Source organism: Dendrobates tinctorius, unplaced genomic scaffold (genome assembly GCF_039654945.1).
Source record: "Dendrobates tinctorius isolate UK_male_01 unplaced genomic scaffold, ASM3965494v1 ptg000054l, whole genome shotgun sequence".
In the NCBI taxonomy this organism is placed as follows: domain Eukaryota; kingdom Metazoa; phylum Chordata; class Amphibia; order Anura; family Dendrobatidae; genus Dendrobates; species Dendrobates tinctorius.
Window position 1 is genome coordinate 588,470 of NW_027361722.1, and position 14,521 is coordinate 602,990.

Here is a 14,521-nt window from a genome sequence, read left to right on the forward strand (position 1 = left end):
TAGACATTAATATGGAGAAAGTATGTGCCCCCCACATCCACCTTCGGGGGCTTCTCTGTCCTCATCTACATCCATAGACATTAATATGGAGAAACTATGTGCCCCCCACATCCACCACCGGGGGCTTCTCTGTCCTCATCTACATCCATAGACATTAATATGGAGAAAGTATGTGCCCCCCACATCCACCTCCGGGGGCTTCACTGTCCTCATCTACATCCATAGACATTAATATGGAGAAAGTATGTGCCCCCCACATCCACCTCCGGGGGCTTCTCTGTCCTCATCTACATCCATAGACATTAATATGGAGAAAGTATGTGCCCCCCACATCCACCTCCGGGGGCTTCACTGTCCTCATCTACATCCATAGACATTATTATGGAGAAAGTATGTGCCCCCCACATCCACCTCCGGGGGCTTCTCTGTCCTCATCTACATCCATAGACATTAATATGGAGAAAGTATGTGCCCCCCACATCCACCTCCGGGGGCTTCTCTGTCCTCATCTACATCCATAGACATTAATATGGAGAAAGTATGTGCCCCCCACATTCACCTCCGAGGTGCTTCACTGTCCTCATCTACATCCATAGACATTAATATGGAGAAAGTATGTGCCCCCCACATCCACCTCCGGGGGCTTCTCTGTCCTCATCTACATCCATAGACATTAATATGGAGAAAGTATGTGCCCCCCACATCCACCTCCAGGGGCTTCTCTGTCCTCATCTACATCTATAGACATTAATATGGAGAAAGTATGTGCCCCCCACATCCACCTCCGGGGGCTTCACTGTCCTCATCTACATCCATAGACATTAATATGGAGAAAGTATGTGCCCCCCACATCCACCTCCGGGGGCTTCTCTGTCCTCATCTACATCCATAGACATTAATATGGAGAAAGTATGTGCCCCCCACATCCACCTCCAGGGGCTTCTCTGTCCTCATCTACATCTATAGACATTAATATGGAGAAAGTATGTGCCCCCCACATCCACCTCCGGGGGCTTCTCTGTCCTCATCAATTCCATAGACATTAATATGGAGAAAGTATGTGCCCCCCACATCCACCTCCGGGGGCTTCACTGTCCTCATCTACATCCATAGACATTAATATGGAGAAAGTATGTGCCCCCCACATCCACCACCGGGGGCTTCTCTGTCCTCATCTACATCCATAGACATTAATATGGAGAAAAGTATGTGCCCCCCACATCCACCTCCGGGGGCTTCTCTGTCCTCATCTCCATAGACATTAATATGGAGAAAAGTATGTGCCCCCCACATCCACCTCCGGGGGCTTCTCTGTCCTCATCTACATCCATAGACATTAATATGGAGGAAAGTATGTGCCCCCCACATCCACCTCCGGGGGCTTCTCTGTCCTCATCTACATCCATAGACATTAATATGGAGAAAGTATGTGCCCCCCACATCCACCACCGGGGGCTTCACTGTCCTAATCTACATCCATAGACATTAATATGGAGAAAGTATGTGCCCCCCACATCCACCTCCGGGGGCTTCACTGTCCTCATCTACATCCATAGACATTAATATGGAGAAAGTATGTGCCCCCACATCCACCTCCGGGGGCTTCTCTGTCCTCATCTACATCCATAGACATTAATATGGAGAAAGTATGTGCCCCCCACATACACCTCCGGAGCTTCTCTGTCCTCATCTTCATCTATAGACATTAATATGGAGGAAAGTATGTGCCCCCCACATCCACCTCCGGGGGCTTCTCTGTCCTCATCTACATCCATAGACATTAATATGGAGAAAGTATGTGCCCCCCACATCCACCTCCGGGGGCTTCTCTGTCCTCATCTACATCCATAGACATTAATATGGAGAAAGTATGTGCCCCCCACATCCACCTCCGGGGGCTTCTCTGTCCTCATCTACATCCATAGACATTAATATGGAGAAAGTATGTGCCCCCCACATCCACCTCCAGGGGCTTCTCTGTCCTCATCTACATCTATAGACATTAATATGGAGAAAGTATGTGCCCCCCACATCCACCTCCGGGGGCTTCTCTGTCCTCATCAATTCCATAGACATTAATATGGAGAAAGTATGTGCCCCCCACATCCACCTCCGGGGGCTTCACTGTCCTCATCTACATCCATAGACATTAATATGGAGAAAGTATGTGCCCCCCACATCCACCACCGGGGGCTTCTCTGTCCTCATCTACATCCATAGACATTAATATGGAGAAAAGTATGTGCCCCCCACATCCACCTCCGGGGGCTTCTCTGTCCTCATCTCCATAGACATTAATATGGAGAAAAGTATGTGCCCCCCACATCCACCTCCGGGGGCTTCTCTGTCCTCATCTACATCCATAGACATTAATATGGAGGAAAGTATGTGCCCCCCACATCCACCTCCGGGGGCTTCTCTGTCCTCATCTACATCCATAGACATTAATATGGAGAAAGTATGTGCCCCCCACATCCACCACCGGGGGCTTCACTGTCCTAATCTACATCCATAGACATTAATATGGAGAAAGTATGTGCCCCCCACATCCACCTCCGGGGGCTTCACTGTCCTCATCTACATCCATAGACATTAATATGGAGAAAGTATGTGCCCCCACATCCACCTCCGGGGGCTTCTCTGTCCTCATCTACATCCATAGACATTAATATGGAGAAAGTATGTGCCCCCCACATACACCTCCGGAGCTTCTCTGTCCTCATCTTCATCTATAGACATTAATATGGAGGAAAGTATGTGCCCCCCACATCCACCTCCGGGGGCTTCTCTGTCCTCATCTACATCCATAGACATTAATATGGAGGAAAGTATGTGCCCCCCACATCCACCTCCGGGGGCTTCTCTGTCCTCATCTACATCCATAGACATTAATATGGAGAAAGTATGTGCCCCCCACATCCACCACCGGGGGCTTCACTGTCCTAATCTACATCCATAGACATTAATATGGAGAAAGTATGTGCCCCCCACATCCACCTCCGGGGGCTTCACTGTCCTCATCTACATCCATAGACATTAATATGGAGGAAAGTATGTGCCCCCCCACATCCACCTCCGGGGGCTTCACTGTCCTCATCTACATCCACAGACATTAATATGGAGAAAGTATGTGCCCCCCACATCCACCTCCGGGGGCTTCACTGTCCTCATCTACATCCATAGACATTAATATGGAGAAAGTATGTGCCCCCCACATCCACCACCGGGGGCTTCACTGTCCTCATCTACATCCATAGACATTAATATGGAGAAAGTATGTGCCCCCCACATCCACCTCCGGGGGCTTCTCTGTCCTCATCTACATCCATAGACATTAATATGGAGAAAGTATGTGCCCCCCACATCCACCACCGGGGGTTTCACTGTCCTCATCTACATCCATAGACATTAATATGGAGAAAGTATGTGCCCCCCACATCCACCTCCGGGGGCTTCACTGTCCTCATCTACATCCACAGACATTAATATGGAGAAAGTATGTGCCCCCCACATCCACCTCCGGGGGCTTCACTGTCCTCATCTACATCCACAGACATTAATATGGAGAAAGTATGTGCCCACCACATCCACCACCGGGGGCTTCACTGTCCTCATCTACATCCATAGACATTAATATGGAGAAAGTATGTGCCCCCCACATCCACCTCCGGGGGCTTCTCTGTCCTCATCTACATCCATAGACATTAATATGGAGAAAGTATGTGCCCCCCACATCCACCACCGGGGTTTCACTGTCCTCATCTACATCCATAGACATTAATATGGAGAAAGTATGTGCCCCCCACATCCACCCCCGGGGGCTTCACTGTCCTCATCTACATCCATAGACATTAATATGGAGAAAGTATGTGCCCCCACATCCACCTCCGGGGGCTTCTCTGTCCTCATCTACATCCATAGACATTAATATGGAGAAAGTATGTGCCCCCCACATACACCTCCGGGGGCTTCTCTGTCCTCATCTTCATCTATAGACATTAATATGGAGAAAGTATGTACCCCCCACATCCACCTCTGGGGGCTTCTCTGTCCTCATCTACATCCACAGACATTAATATGGAGAAAGTATGTGCCCCCCACATCCACCTCCGGGGGCTTCTCTGTCCTCATCTACATCCATAGACATTAATATGGAGAAAGTATGTGCCCCCCACATCCACCTCCACTATACTAGGGACTTGTCTATAATCCTGTAAGAATAATATTCATGTATGTGGTTTCCTCACTTCGGCTTTCCCCAGTCTATTTGCTGCAATAATATAAGAATTTACACTTTTGGAGTACAGATGATGGCAGTGATTGCTCTGCATCGTTGTCTCACAAGCTTTGTTCTAATAAGTCCATCACATAAATCTGTATGTAGTGAACTCTCCCTAGTGGTGGCTGTATAAATCTGTATGTAGTGAGCTCCCTCTAGTGGTGGCTGTATAAATCTGTATTTAGTGCGCTCCCCCTAGTGGTGACTATATAAATCTGCATGTAGTGAGCTCCCCCTAGTGGTGGCTGTATAAATCTGTATGTAGTGAGCTCCCTCTAGTGGTGGCTGTATAAATCTGTATGTAGTGAGCTCCCCCTAGTGGTGACTGTATAAATCTGTATGTAGTGAGCTCCCTCTAATGGTGACAGTATAAATCTGTATGTAGTGAGCTCCCCCTAGTGGTGGCTGTATAAATCTGTATGTAGTGAGCTCCCTCTAGTGGTGACTGTATAAATCTGTATGTAGTGAGCTCCCTCTAATGGTGACTGTATAAATCTGTATGTAGTGAGCTCCCCCTAGTGGTGGCTGTATAAATCTGTATGTAGTGAGCTACCCCTAGTGGTGGCTGTATAAATCTGTATGTAGTGAGCTCCCCCTAGTGGTGGCTGTATAACTCTGTATGTAGTGAGCTCCCTCTTGTGCCAGCTGCAGAAAGACTGGCCTATTGTACTATCAATATGTTAAAGGAGTTATAGGGTTTGGAGCTCTGTGTAACAGAAAAGAGCACCTACTTATTAGTAGTTACACGTTTCTTCCTCACTGTCTTTATTTTGAAAATCACTTTATTAGGGAATTTTCGTTATTCCTGATAACAGAACGCTCTGATTTGGAGCTCAGATGTTGGCAGTGATGGGTCAGCATCAGTCTCCTCCAGGGTGATGGATTTATACAGCCATCACTAGATGGAGCTCACTACGTACATATTTATGCAGCCACCACTAGAGGGAGCTCACTACATACAGATTTATACAGTCACCACTAGGGGGAGCTCACTATATATAGATTTATACAGTCACCATTATAGGTAGCTCACTAAATGCAGATTTATATACAGTCACCACAAGAGGGAGCTCACTACATACAGATTTATACAGTCACCACTAGGGGGAGCTCACTACATACAGATTTATACAGCCACCAATAGGGGGGAGATCACTACATACAGATTTATACAGACACCACTAGAGGGAGCTCACTACATAAAGATATATGCAGTCACCACTAGGGGGAGCTCACTACATACATATTTATACAGCCACCACTAGAGGGAGCTCACTAGATATAGATTTACATAGCCACCACTAGGGGGAGAGACGTGTCTGCAGCACCCAGAGGAACAGTGTGAGCTCTGGTGAATGCAACTCCACCCACCTGTTAGTTTCCAAGCTGGGAGATGAGGGAGAATCTGCGGTGACATCACAGGGAGCCGGAGATTCTGAGCCAGAAGATCTTGTGACCAGAGGAGACTCTCCTGTTACAGCAGGCGGTGACACAGTAAAGCATTCAGTGAACAGCTGATCTATAGAAGTTAGTTCATATGAAAGGGACATAAAAAGTATTGGCCAGCCAACATTTTTAATATTGGTGCGGGGGAGGGGCTGCACTTTCCATTGGAAATTACTAATTTTCCCAACAACTTTTCCTTCCCTTAAGTTCTAGGCAATCCCTGGAGGGCCGGGGTCTGGCCGCCCACAGGACACCCCTGTGCCAGGTGGACATGATCGTGTTACGGACCAGCAGCTCCTTCATGTCACTGAGAAGAAAGAAAGAATTCAGCGGATGGCTGTGCCTGGCGGAGCTGCCCCTGAACAGCAGGTAACACCTCCCCCGTCCTCCATGTGCTGGGGGCCTGACTAGTGTAGTGCAGCTGTAGCACACTGTGCAGTGATGAGGCAGTGACCCAGCAAAGTTCAAAGCAAAACGTCTCTTTAATGCTTCAACTCAGCACAACACAGCACACGATATTCTCCGGATTGCAGCCGGGAAACAGGACAGTCGACCTCTGGATCGTAACCAGGAACAAGACAGTCAATCTCCGGTTCACAGTCACTAAACACATCAGTCCACTTCCTGAGACTGTTGCCGTGGGCGACTGCACCGCTGTGTACACAGTGGGTGCCAGGCTATTCAGCTGTCTGGCTCCAATTGCCTGTGTTGTCTCACACAGGTGGAGCTGTGCAGAGCCGTCTGCTCTGCACTCTAGCAAACATCAGAGAGACCCTGAACCTGACACACCCAAACCCTATACTGCAGGGTTTTTAACTAGAATCTGTGGCCATGGACCACATGAAACCCCAGGCCTGAAATTAAATGGACTGCAACACTACTATCTGCAGTCTGTTTCAAAATATCAAAACCCAGAGCAGGTTTTCCCTAAATCTGCCTTGGACAACCAGCATGTCCCTGACCTATACTCACTTTAGTCTGCATTGCAACCACAGCTACGCCTGTGACTGAAATGCCCTCTCATGGCCTCAGTACACCTCTGTGCCCTTCCTGGGGGGAACATACAGCAACCCTCACATGTAACACCAGTCACTGCCTCACATACCGCCTCCCTCTGTTCAAACCTGTGAGGTTGAACACTTGTCACCTCATATGGGCCCGTAACAGGGCTTCTGCATGACCCTGTACTGAGAAATCAAGGTAGGTACCGGAACCATCGGTTGACATAGACATCCCTCCCCTTTGTGTTACTCCTCCATACTTTGTTACATGACCACCCACCTCCCTGCTCTCCGTTGCAGAAGACACGCCCACTTTCCTAACTTACAGTAGATTTGGGCCAGTTTTGGATGGTCTTGTTTATTTTGGGTTCACTAACCCCGCAGCTCATCCCGTGACCTAAGTACCTACCTTCGGGCCCTTGGTACCATTTCTTCCGTACCCTTATCCGTGCCTCGGTGATCCCTTCCTGACGAAACGCCGAGGTTCACCCTGAGAACTTCGGGCATACATGCGCATCACGTCGCACCCGAACCAAAGCCTCCTGACGCTGCTGTCTAGCGAGAGCTCTATCTATTTTACCCTGATGCCTGGCCACATCCATAACTGGTGCCAGAGGATTCCTCGTGCGTACGTTCCTAGTTGCCTCCGTGACCACACCTTCCTGGTTCCACCAGGCTTTCTTTTATGTTTTTTTTATACCTGTGTCTTTGCGTGGGCCCCTGGAACTGAACTGTACCAAACTCACCAAGGGACATTTCCAGCTCTGGGATCGTTGGGTTCTCCACGACCTCTCCTGCCACAAAATCTATCCGACCAGCGGTGGACGCCGCATCGGTGTGAGCAGAGCTCCTTGAGACGCAAACATCCTATTAGGACCTCGTCTGGGGCCTCCTGAATCTTTTTGGTTCACCTGTCTCTTATACAGGTCCAACTAGGACCCCATTTTAGGGCCTCTACTGAATTTATTGTACTCATCTGTCATCCCCACAGACTAACAGCATCATCATATACTTACCACCCATTTTCTCGTTTGAGCAGTCGGTTGGACTGATGAAGGTCCATGTGGGACCGAAACGTCTCTTGTCTTTGTACGGATTGACTGCAATTAAACTTTTCTTCAGATTATTCTATTGAGTGCCAAGTTTTATTCTTATACAAAATCTAGGGGAAACCTATCAGGGTTACACTCTGTCCCTAGGTTGGCGACCCCTATGGCAGGTATCCCTGACTTGGAATCTTTGAGTTCTGCGCCCGGAACAACATTTACCTTGAGAGGGTTGACCCTGGTCTTCCACAGGAACCAGAACAGGGGTAAATCTCTTCCCAACACAATGCCATATGGAAGGGTCTTCACCACTCCCACCACATGTTTAATGTCCCCACATGATGTAGAAAACTAACCTCCGCGGTCGGGTACTCCCTGATTCCCCCATGGATACCCATCACCTCCACTTTCTTTACTTTGGGGTTGTCCCTGGCAACAAGGGACCTATGGACCAAAGTCACTATGCTCCCCGAGTCCAGGAGATCGTCCATTTGGCATCTGTTGACAAGTACCCGGTACAGCTGCGGTTCACCGCCGGCAGTGCCGTAGTGGCGGTACAGACTGGCTGGGTATACATAGACACACGGCAGGTATACCCGCAGTCCATGGGTTCAGACATCAGAAGGGCAATTGACAGCCACATGTCCGGGCCCTTGACACCGACAGCACTTAATAAACACCCACTGATCGCCCCTCACCTTAGGGGTCTCCCCTCGCAGGGTCACAACCTGCTGCAAAATCAGCTCACACGTTCTCTGCTGCTTCCACTGCAACTGCAGCTCCTGCTGCTGAATGAGGGCCACCTGTTTCAAAAGCTCCTCCATTTTTCCGTCTTCCACGCAGCACTCTTTGGGGTATGCCTCAGTTCACACTGCCTCACTTTCTCCAGCATATGTAGTGTAGTGGTAGCACACTGTGCAGTGATGAACCCAGAAAAGTTCAAAGCAAAACATCTTTTTAATGTTCAGCTCAGCACAACTCAGGACACGATACTCTCTGGATCGCAGCCGGGCACATATCCTTTGGATTACAGTCACTAAACACGCCAGTCCACCTTCTGAGACCAGTGGCCATGGGCGACTGCACCACCGTGTTAATGTTCTACTCACAGCATTACACAGTACACGATATCCTTAACCCCATAGAGAATCTACGGAGTATTGTCAAGAGGAAGATGAGACACCAGACCCAACAATGATATTCTAATGTTGTGAGAATCACCTGTATATTCCTGGTAGATTGTTGCTGATGTATCCATCGCTAAAACAGGAGAAAGGATCCTAATAACAAGAAACTCAGTACTTAAAGGGGTCCTCGGCAAGCAGAACTCGGGGCTTGGGGTACAGGACTTGTGGATGATTTTTCTGCAGGGTCTCACTAACAGGAGAATCTATTAGTCTACAATAACCTTTTGGGGTCTATTCTTAAAGGGGATCTCAACTACTTGTCCTCAGTGTAGGTCCTTAATATCAGATGAGTGGAGGTCTGACTCCGCCCCCCAGATCGGCCGTTATGAGCACCGGCTGGATGAAGACAGTGCACGGCGCAGCACAGCTCCAGACCTCCACCAATCTCATATTAAAGACAAGTCAAATGGCTAAAAACCTGATCTGATCTATTCCTTCTCAAAGCTGAGAGTTTGTTACAATGTGTTTGCGTCGATCAGACCTGGGCAATTAATTTTGTGGAGACCGAAAAATAGACTGAAATTAATTATGTTCAATATTAACATATAATTATATTATTTTATATTAATAATAATTATATCACTTAATACTGAGCAGTTATTATGCTGACATTCAACCCTTGCACCTCACGGGCCCCCACATAGTACGATGTCGTCACAACCCCCCCACACAGTATAATGGTCCTCACAGCCCCCCACACAGTATGACAGTCCTCACAGCCCCCCCGCATGGTATGATGTCCTCACAGACCCCCACACAATATGATAGTTATCACAGCCCTCCACACAGTATGATGGTCCTCACAGCCCCCCTGCATGGTATGATGTCCTCACAGGCCCCTCACACAGTAGATAGTCCTCACAGCCCCCCACACAATATGATAGTTATCACAGCCCCCCACAAAGTATAATGGTCCTCACAGCCCCCCACACAGTATGATGGTCCTCACTGCCCCAACACAGAATGATGGTCCTCACAGCCCCCCACACTGTATGATGGTCCTCACAGCCCCCCACACTGTATGATGGTCCTCACAGCCCCCACACAGTATGATGGTCCTCACAGCCCCCCCCCACAGTATGATGTCCTCACAGCCCCCCACACTGTATGATGGTCCTCACAGCCCCCCACACTGTATGATGGTCCTCACAGCCCCCCACACAGTATGAGGGTCCTCACTGCCCCAACACAGAATGATGGTCCTCACAGCCCCCCCACACATGGTATGATGGTCCTCACAGCCCCCCACACATTATGATGTCCTCACAGCCCCCCCACACAGTATGATGTTCTCACAGCCCCCCCACAGTATGATGGCCCTCACAGCCCCCCACACAGTATGAGGGTCCTCACTGCCCCAACACAGAATGATGGTCCTCACAGCCCCCCACACAGTATGAGGGTCCTCACTGCCCCAACACAGTATGATGTCCTCACAGCCCCCCACACAGTATGATGTCCTCACAGCCCCCCACACTGTATGATGGTCCTCACAGCCCCCCACACAGTATGAGGGTCCTCACTGCCCCAACACAGAATGATGGCCCTCACAGCCCCCCACACATGGTATGATGGTCCTCACAGCCCCCCACACAGTATGATGGTCCTCACAGCCCCCACACAGTATGATAGTCCTCACAGCCCCCCACAAAGTATTATGTCCTCACACCCCCCACACAGTATGATGGTCCTCACAGCCCCACACACAGAATGACAGTCTTCACAGCCCCCACACACAGTATGATGTCCTCACAGCCCCCCACACAGTATGATGTCCTCACAGCCCCCACACACAGTATGATGTCCTCACAGCCCTCCACACAGTATGATGTCCTCACAGCCCCCCACACAGTATGATGTCCTCACTGCCCCCCCACACAGTATGATGTCCTCACAGCCCCCCACACATGGTAGGATGCTCCTCACAGCCCCCCACACAGTATGATGGTCCTCACAGCCCCCCACACAGTATGATGGTCCTCACAGCCCCCCACACAGTATGATGTCCTCACAGCCCCCCACACAGTATGATAGTCCTCACAGCCCCCCACACAGTATGTCCTCACAGCCCCCCACACAGTATGATAGGCCTCACAGCCCCCCACACAGTATGATGTCCTCACAGCCCCCCACACATGGTAGGATGCTCCTCACTGCCCCAACACAGAATGATGGTCCTCACAGCCCCCCACACAGTATGATGTCCTCACAGCCCCCCACAGTATGATAGTCCTCACAGCCCCCCACACAGTATGATGTCCTCACAGCCCCCCACACAGTATGATGTCCTCACAGCCCCCCACACAGTATGATGGTCTTCACATTCCCCTGCATAAAGATCCCTCTTCAGACCACCACACAGTATAATCACCCTGATAAAAAAAAAACAATTCAGCTTCCAAATTTTAGAAAAATTTATTGGACATAAAAACAGAAAGTAACGGACAAGCCGCACCAATGCTGAGGCAACGCGTTTCGAACTGAAGTAGTTATTTTTCAAAGCTGAACTACTTCAGTTCGAAACGCGTTGCCTCAGCATTGGTGCGGCTTGTCCGTTACATTCTGTTTTTATGTCCAATAAATTTTTCTAAAATTTGGAAGCTGAATTGGAATTTTTTTTGTTGGCCTTCTGGACGTGAGACTACACGGAATCCGTGCTTCCACGCACCACTAAGCCAAGGCAGGTGAGCTGGTTTATTCATTTTATTTGCACATGAATAATATGACATTCTTCATCCTCAGGATGCAGATAGTGGTGACACTGAGCTGCCCGGCGGTGAGGGTGGCGCATGGTGCGTCCCGTGGGCCGCTGGTTTCAGCCCCTCGGCTGTCTCGGACCCTGTGCCGCACTTTGCCCAGGTCTGGTGTAGACAATCCTCTCCTCACAGTTTGTTACAATGTATCAGTGCGGTTTACCTGCATTATCTTGGTATGTAACAAACCCTCAGCAGTGAGAATGATTTAGCCTATGTTCACACATTGCTTTTTTGCTGCAGTTTTTCTGCACTCCTGGCAGCTGCTTATACAAATGAGGGTTTGTGTGTTTTTGGTGCAGATTAAATGCGTCACTTGTCTGCAGCACATTGATTACAGTCAGTGATGAAAACCAAGCGTGCCTGAGATTTCCGAGATCTCGGAGCTTTCGCTGCTCCTGAAAAAGCAGCTTTTACTTTACCTAAAAACCGCTCTGTGTGAACATCGCCTGAATCTGCCTCGAGATCTGCAGACTTTCCTGTCACTGACAGGCCGCAGAGATCTTGACGACGGCTGGAGCTAAGGTTGATATTGGGGCTCGGGGGGCGCGTTGTGCCCCTCGTCTGTGCCTGTAATGCCGCAGCTCGTCACATATAACCGCCTGTCGGTTTCTCTCTTCAGACAGATGACGTGTTTACCGGAGACGCTGACATTCTTGGGCAGCGGCCACCAGACTCACAACTTAGCGGACAGCAGAGGCCACTGCTGCCAGTAACGCCGCCACCGTCCACCTACTGTCAGAAGATGACGCCGGGACCCCCGGGGGCCACATTCTGGAGGGGGAGACATCGGCAGGACGAGGCCACAGACAAGACCCCAACAAAGGCCGGTCCTGTCCTGTATAAATATAGATCTCTGCCAGCTGTCAGTGAATGGCGACAATCAGAAAAACTGTCATCACCGACTTCTTCTCACAGCTGAGGATTTGTTACAACTGGATCCAGGCTGAGTTAACGGGAGTGTGGCCGCCCAGACTGACCGTATAAACGAAGCACATCGCCTTGTAGAGGACATCGCCCCTCAGCTCTCTAATCACTGCCTCCGCTCTGCAGAAACCGACGGTTAACTAAATATGCTAATGAGATCGCATGGTGCACTCTGGGCGTGGCTAAAGTCTCAGATCTGTCTTTAATTTTCATGTCCCCGCCTCCCTCATGGATGATTGACAGCAGCAGCCGGCCGGGAGTCAGCACGATGTCTTACCTGCACTGACACATTGTAACGGGGGAGAGGGAGCAAGGGGAGCAGAGCGTCGGGGGAGAGGGAGCGAGGGGAGCAGAGCGCCGGGAGAGCGGGAGCAAGGGGAGCAGAGCGCCAGGGGAGCGGGAGCAAGGGGAGCAGAGCGCCGGGGGAGCGAGGGGAGCAGAGTGCCGGGGGAGCGGGAGCGAGGGGAGCAGAGTGCCGGGAGAACGGGAGCAAGGGGAGCAGAGTGCCGGGAGAGCGGGAGCAAGGGGAGCAGAGCGTCGGGAGAGCGGGAGCAAGGGGAGCAGAGCGCCGGGAGAGCGGGAGCGCCGGGGGAGTAGAGGACTGGGGGAGCGGGAGCGAAGGGAGCAGAGGACCGGGGGAGCGGGAGCGAGGGGAGCAGAGGACCGGGGGAGCGGGAGCGAGGGGAGCAGAGGACCGGGGGAGCGGGAGCGCCAGGAGAGCAGAGGACCGGGGGAGCGGGAGCGCCGGGGGAGCAGAGGACCGGGGGAGCGGGAGCGCCGAGGGAGCAGAGGACCGGGGGAGCGGGAGCGCCGAGGGAGCAGAGGACCGGGGGAGCGGGAGCGCCGGGGGAGCAGAGGACCGGGGGAGCGGGAGCGAGGGGAGCAGAGCTTCGGGGAGCGGGAGCAGAGCGTCGGGGGAGAGGGAGCGAGGGGAGCAGAGTGCCAGGGGAGCGGGAGCGAGGGGAGCAGAGCGCCAGGGGAGCAGAGCGCCAGGGGAGCGGGAGCGAGGGGAGCAGAGCGCCATGGGAACGGGAACGAGGGGAGCAGAGCGTCGGGAGAGCGGGAGCGAGGGGAGCAGAGCGCCAGGGGAGCGGGAGCGAGGGGAGCAGAGCGCCATGGGAACGGGAACGAGGGGAGCAGAGCGCCGAGGGAGCGGGAGCGAGGGGAGCAGAGCGCCGGGGGGAGCGGGAGCGAGGGGAGCAGAGCACCGGGGGAGCGGGAGCAGAGCGCCGGGGGAGCGAGAGGAGCAGAGGACCGGGAGCGAGGGGAGCAGAGCGCCTCGGGAGCGAGGGGAGCAGAGCGCCGGGGGAGCGGGAGCGAGGGGAGCAGAGCGCCGGGGGAGCGGGAGCGAGGGGAGCAGAGCGCCGGGAGAGCGGGAGCGAGGGGAGCAGAGCGCTGGGAGAGCGGGAGCGAGGGGAGCAGAGCGCCGGGGGAGCGGGAGCGAGGGGAGCAGAGCGTCGGGGGAGCGGGAGAAGAGCGCCGGGGGAGCGAGAGGAGCAGAGGACCGGGGGGAGCAGAGGACCGGGGGAGCGGGAGCGAGGGAAGCAGAGCGCCGCGGGAGCGAGGGGAGCAGAGCACCGGGGGAGCGGGAGCGAGGGGAGCAGAGCTTCGGGGAGCGGGAGCGAGGGGAGCAGAGCGCCGGGAGAGCGGGAGCGAGGGGAGCAGAGCGCCGGGAGAGCGGGAGCGAGGGGAGCAGAGCGTCGGGGGAGCGGGAGCAAGGGGAGCAGAGCGTCGGGGGAGCGGGAGCGAGGGGAGCAGAGCGTCGGGGGAGCGGGAGCGAGGGGAGCAGAACGTCGGGGGAGCGGGAGCGAGGGGAGCAGAGCGCCGGGCGAGCGGGAGCGAGGGGAGCAGAGCGCCATGGGAACGGGAACGAGGGGAGCAG

General features: G+C 52.5%; 1 protein-coding gene across 2 annotated transcripts in view; it reads left to right on the forward strand.

Annotated features, from left to right (window-relative positions):
* Window positions 1-12,981, forward strand: part of PLA1A (phospholipase A1 member A) — a 70,289-nt gene extending 57,308 nt beyond the window's left edge. Inside the window, exons 10-11 of one of the 2 annotated variants that reach the window (XM_073576962.1) lie at window positions 5,933-6,094; window positions 12,335-12,981. In XM_073576962.1, the coding sequence (XP_073433063.1) occupies window positions 5,933-6,094; window positions 12,335-12,428 (256 nt within the window). In that variant the 3' untranslated portion in view covers window positions 12,429-12,981. Of the gene's footprint in view, window positions 1-5,932; window positions 6,095-12,334 lie in introns of those variants that run through there. The other variant, XM_073576963.1, reaches the window with a different exon arrangement.
* The last annotated feature ends 1,540 nt before the right edge of the window (window positions 12,982-14,521 follow it).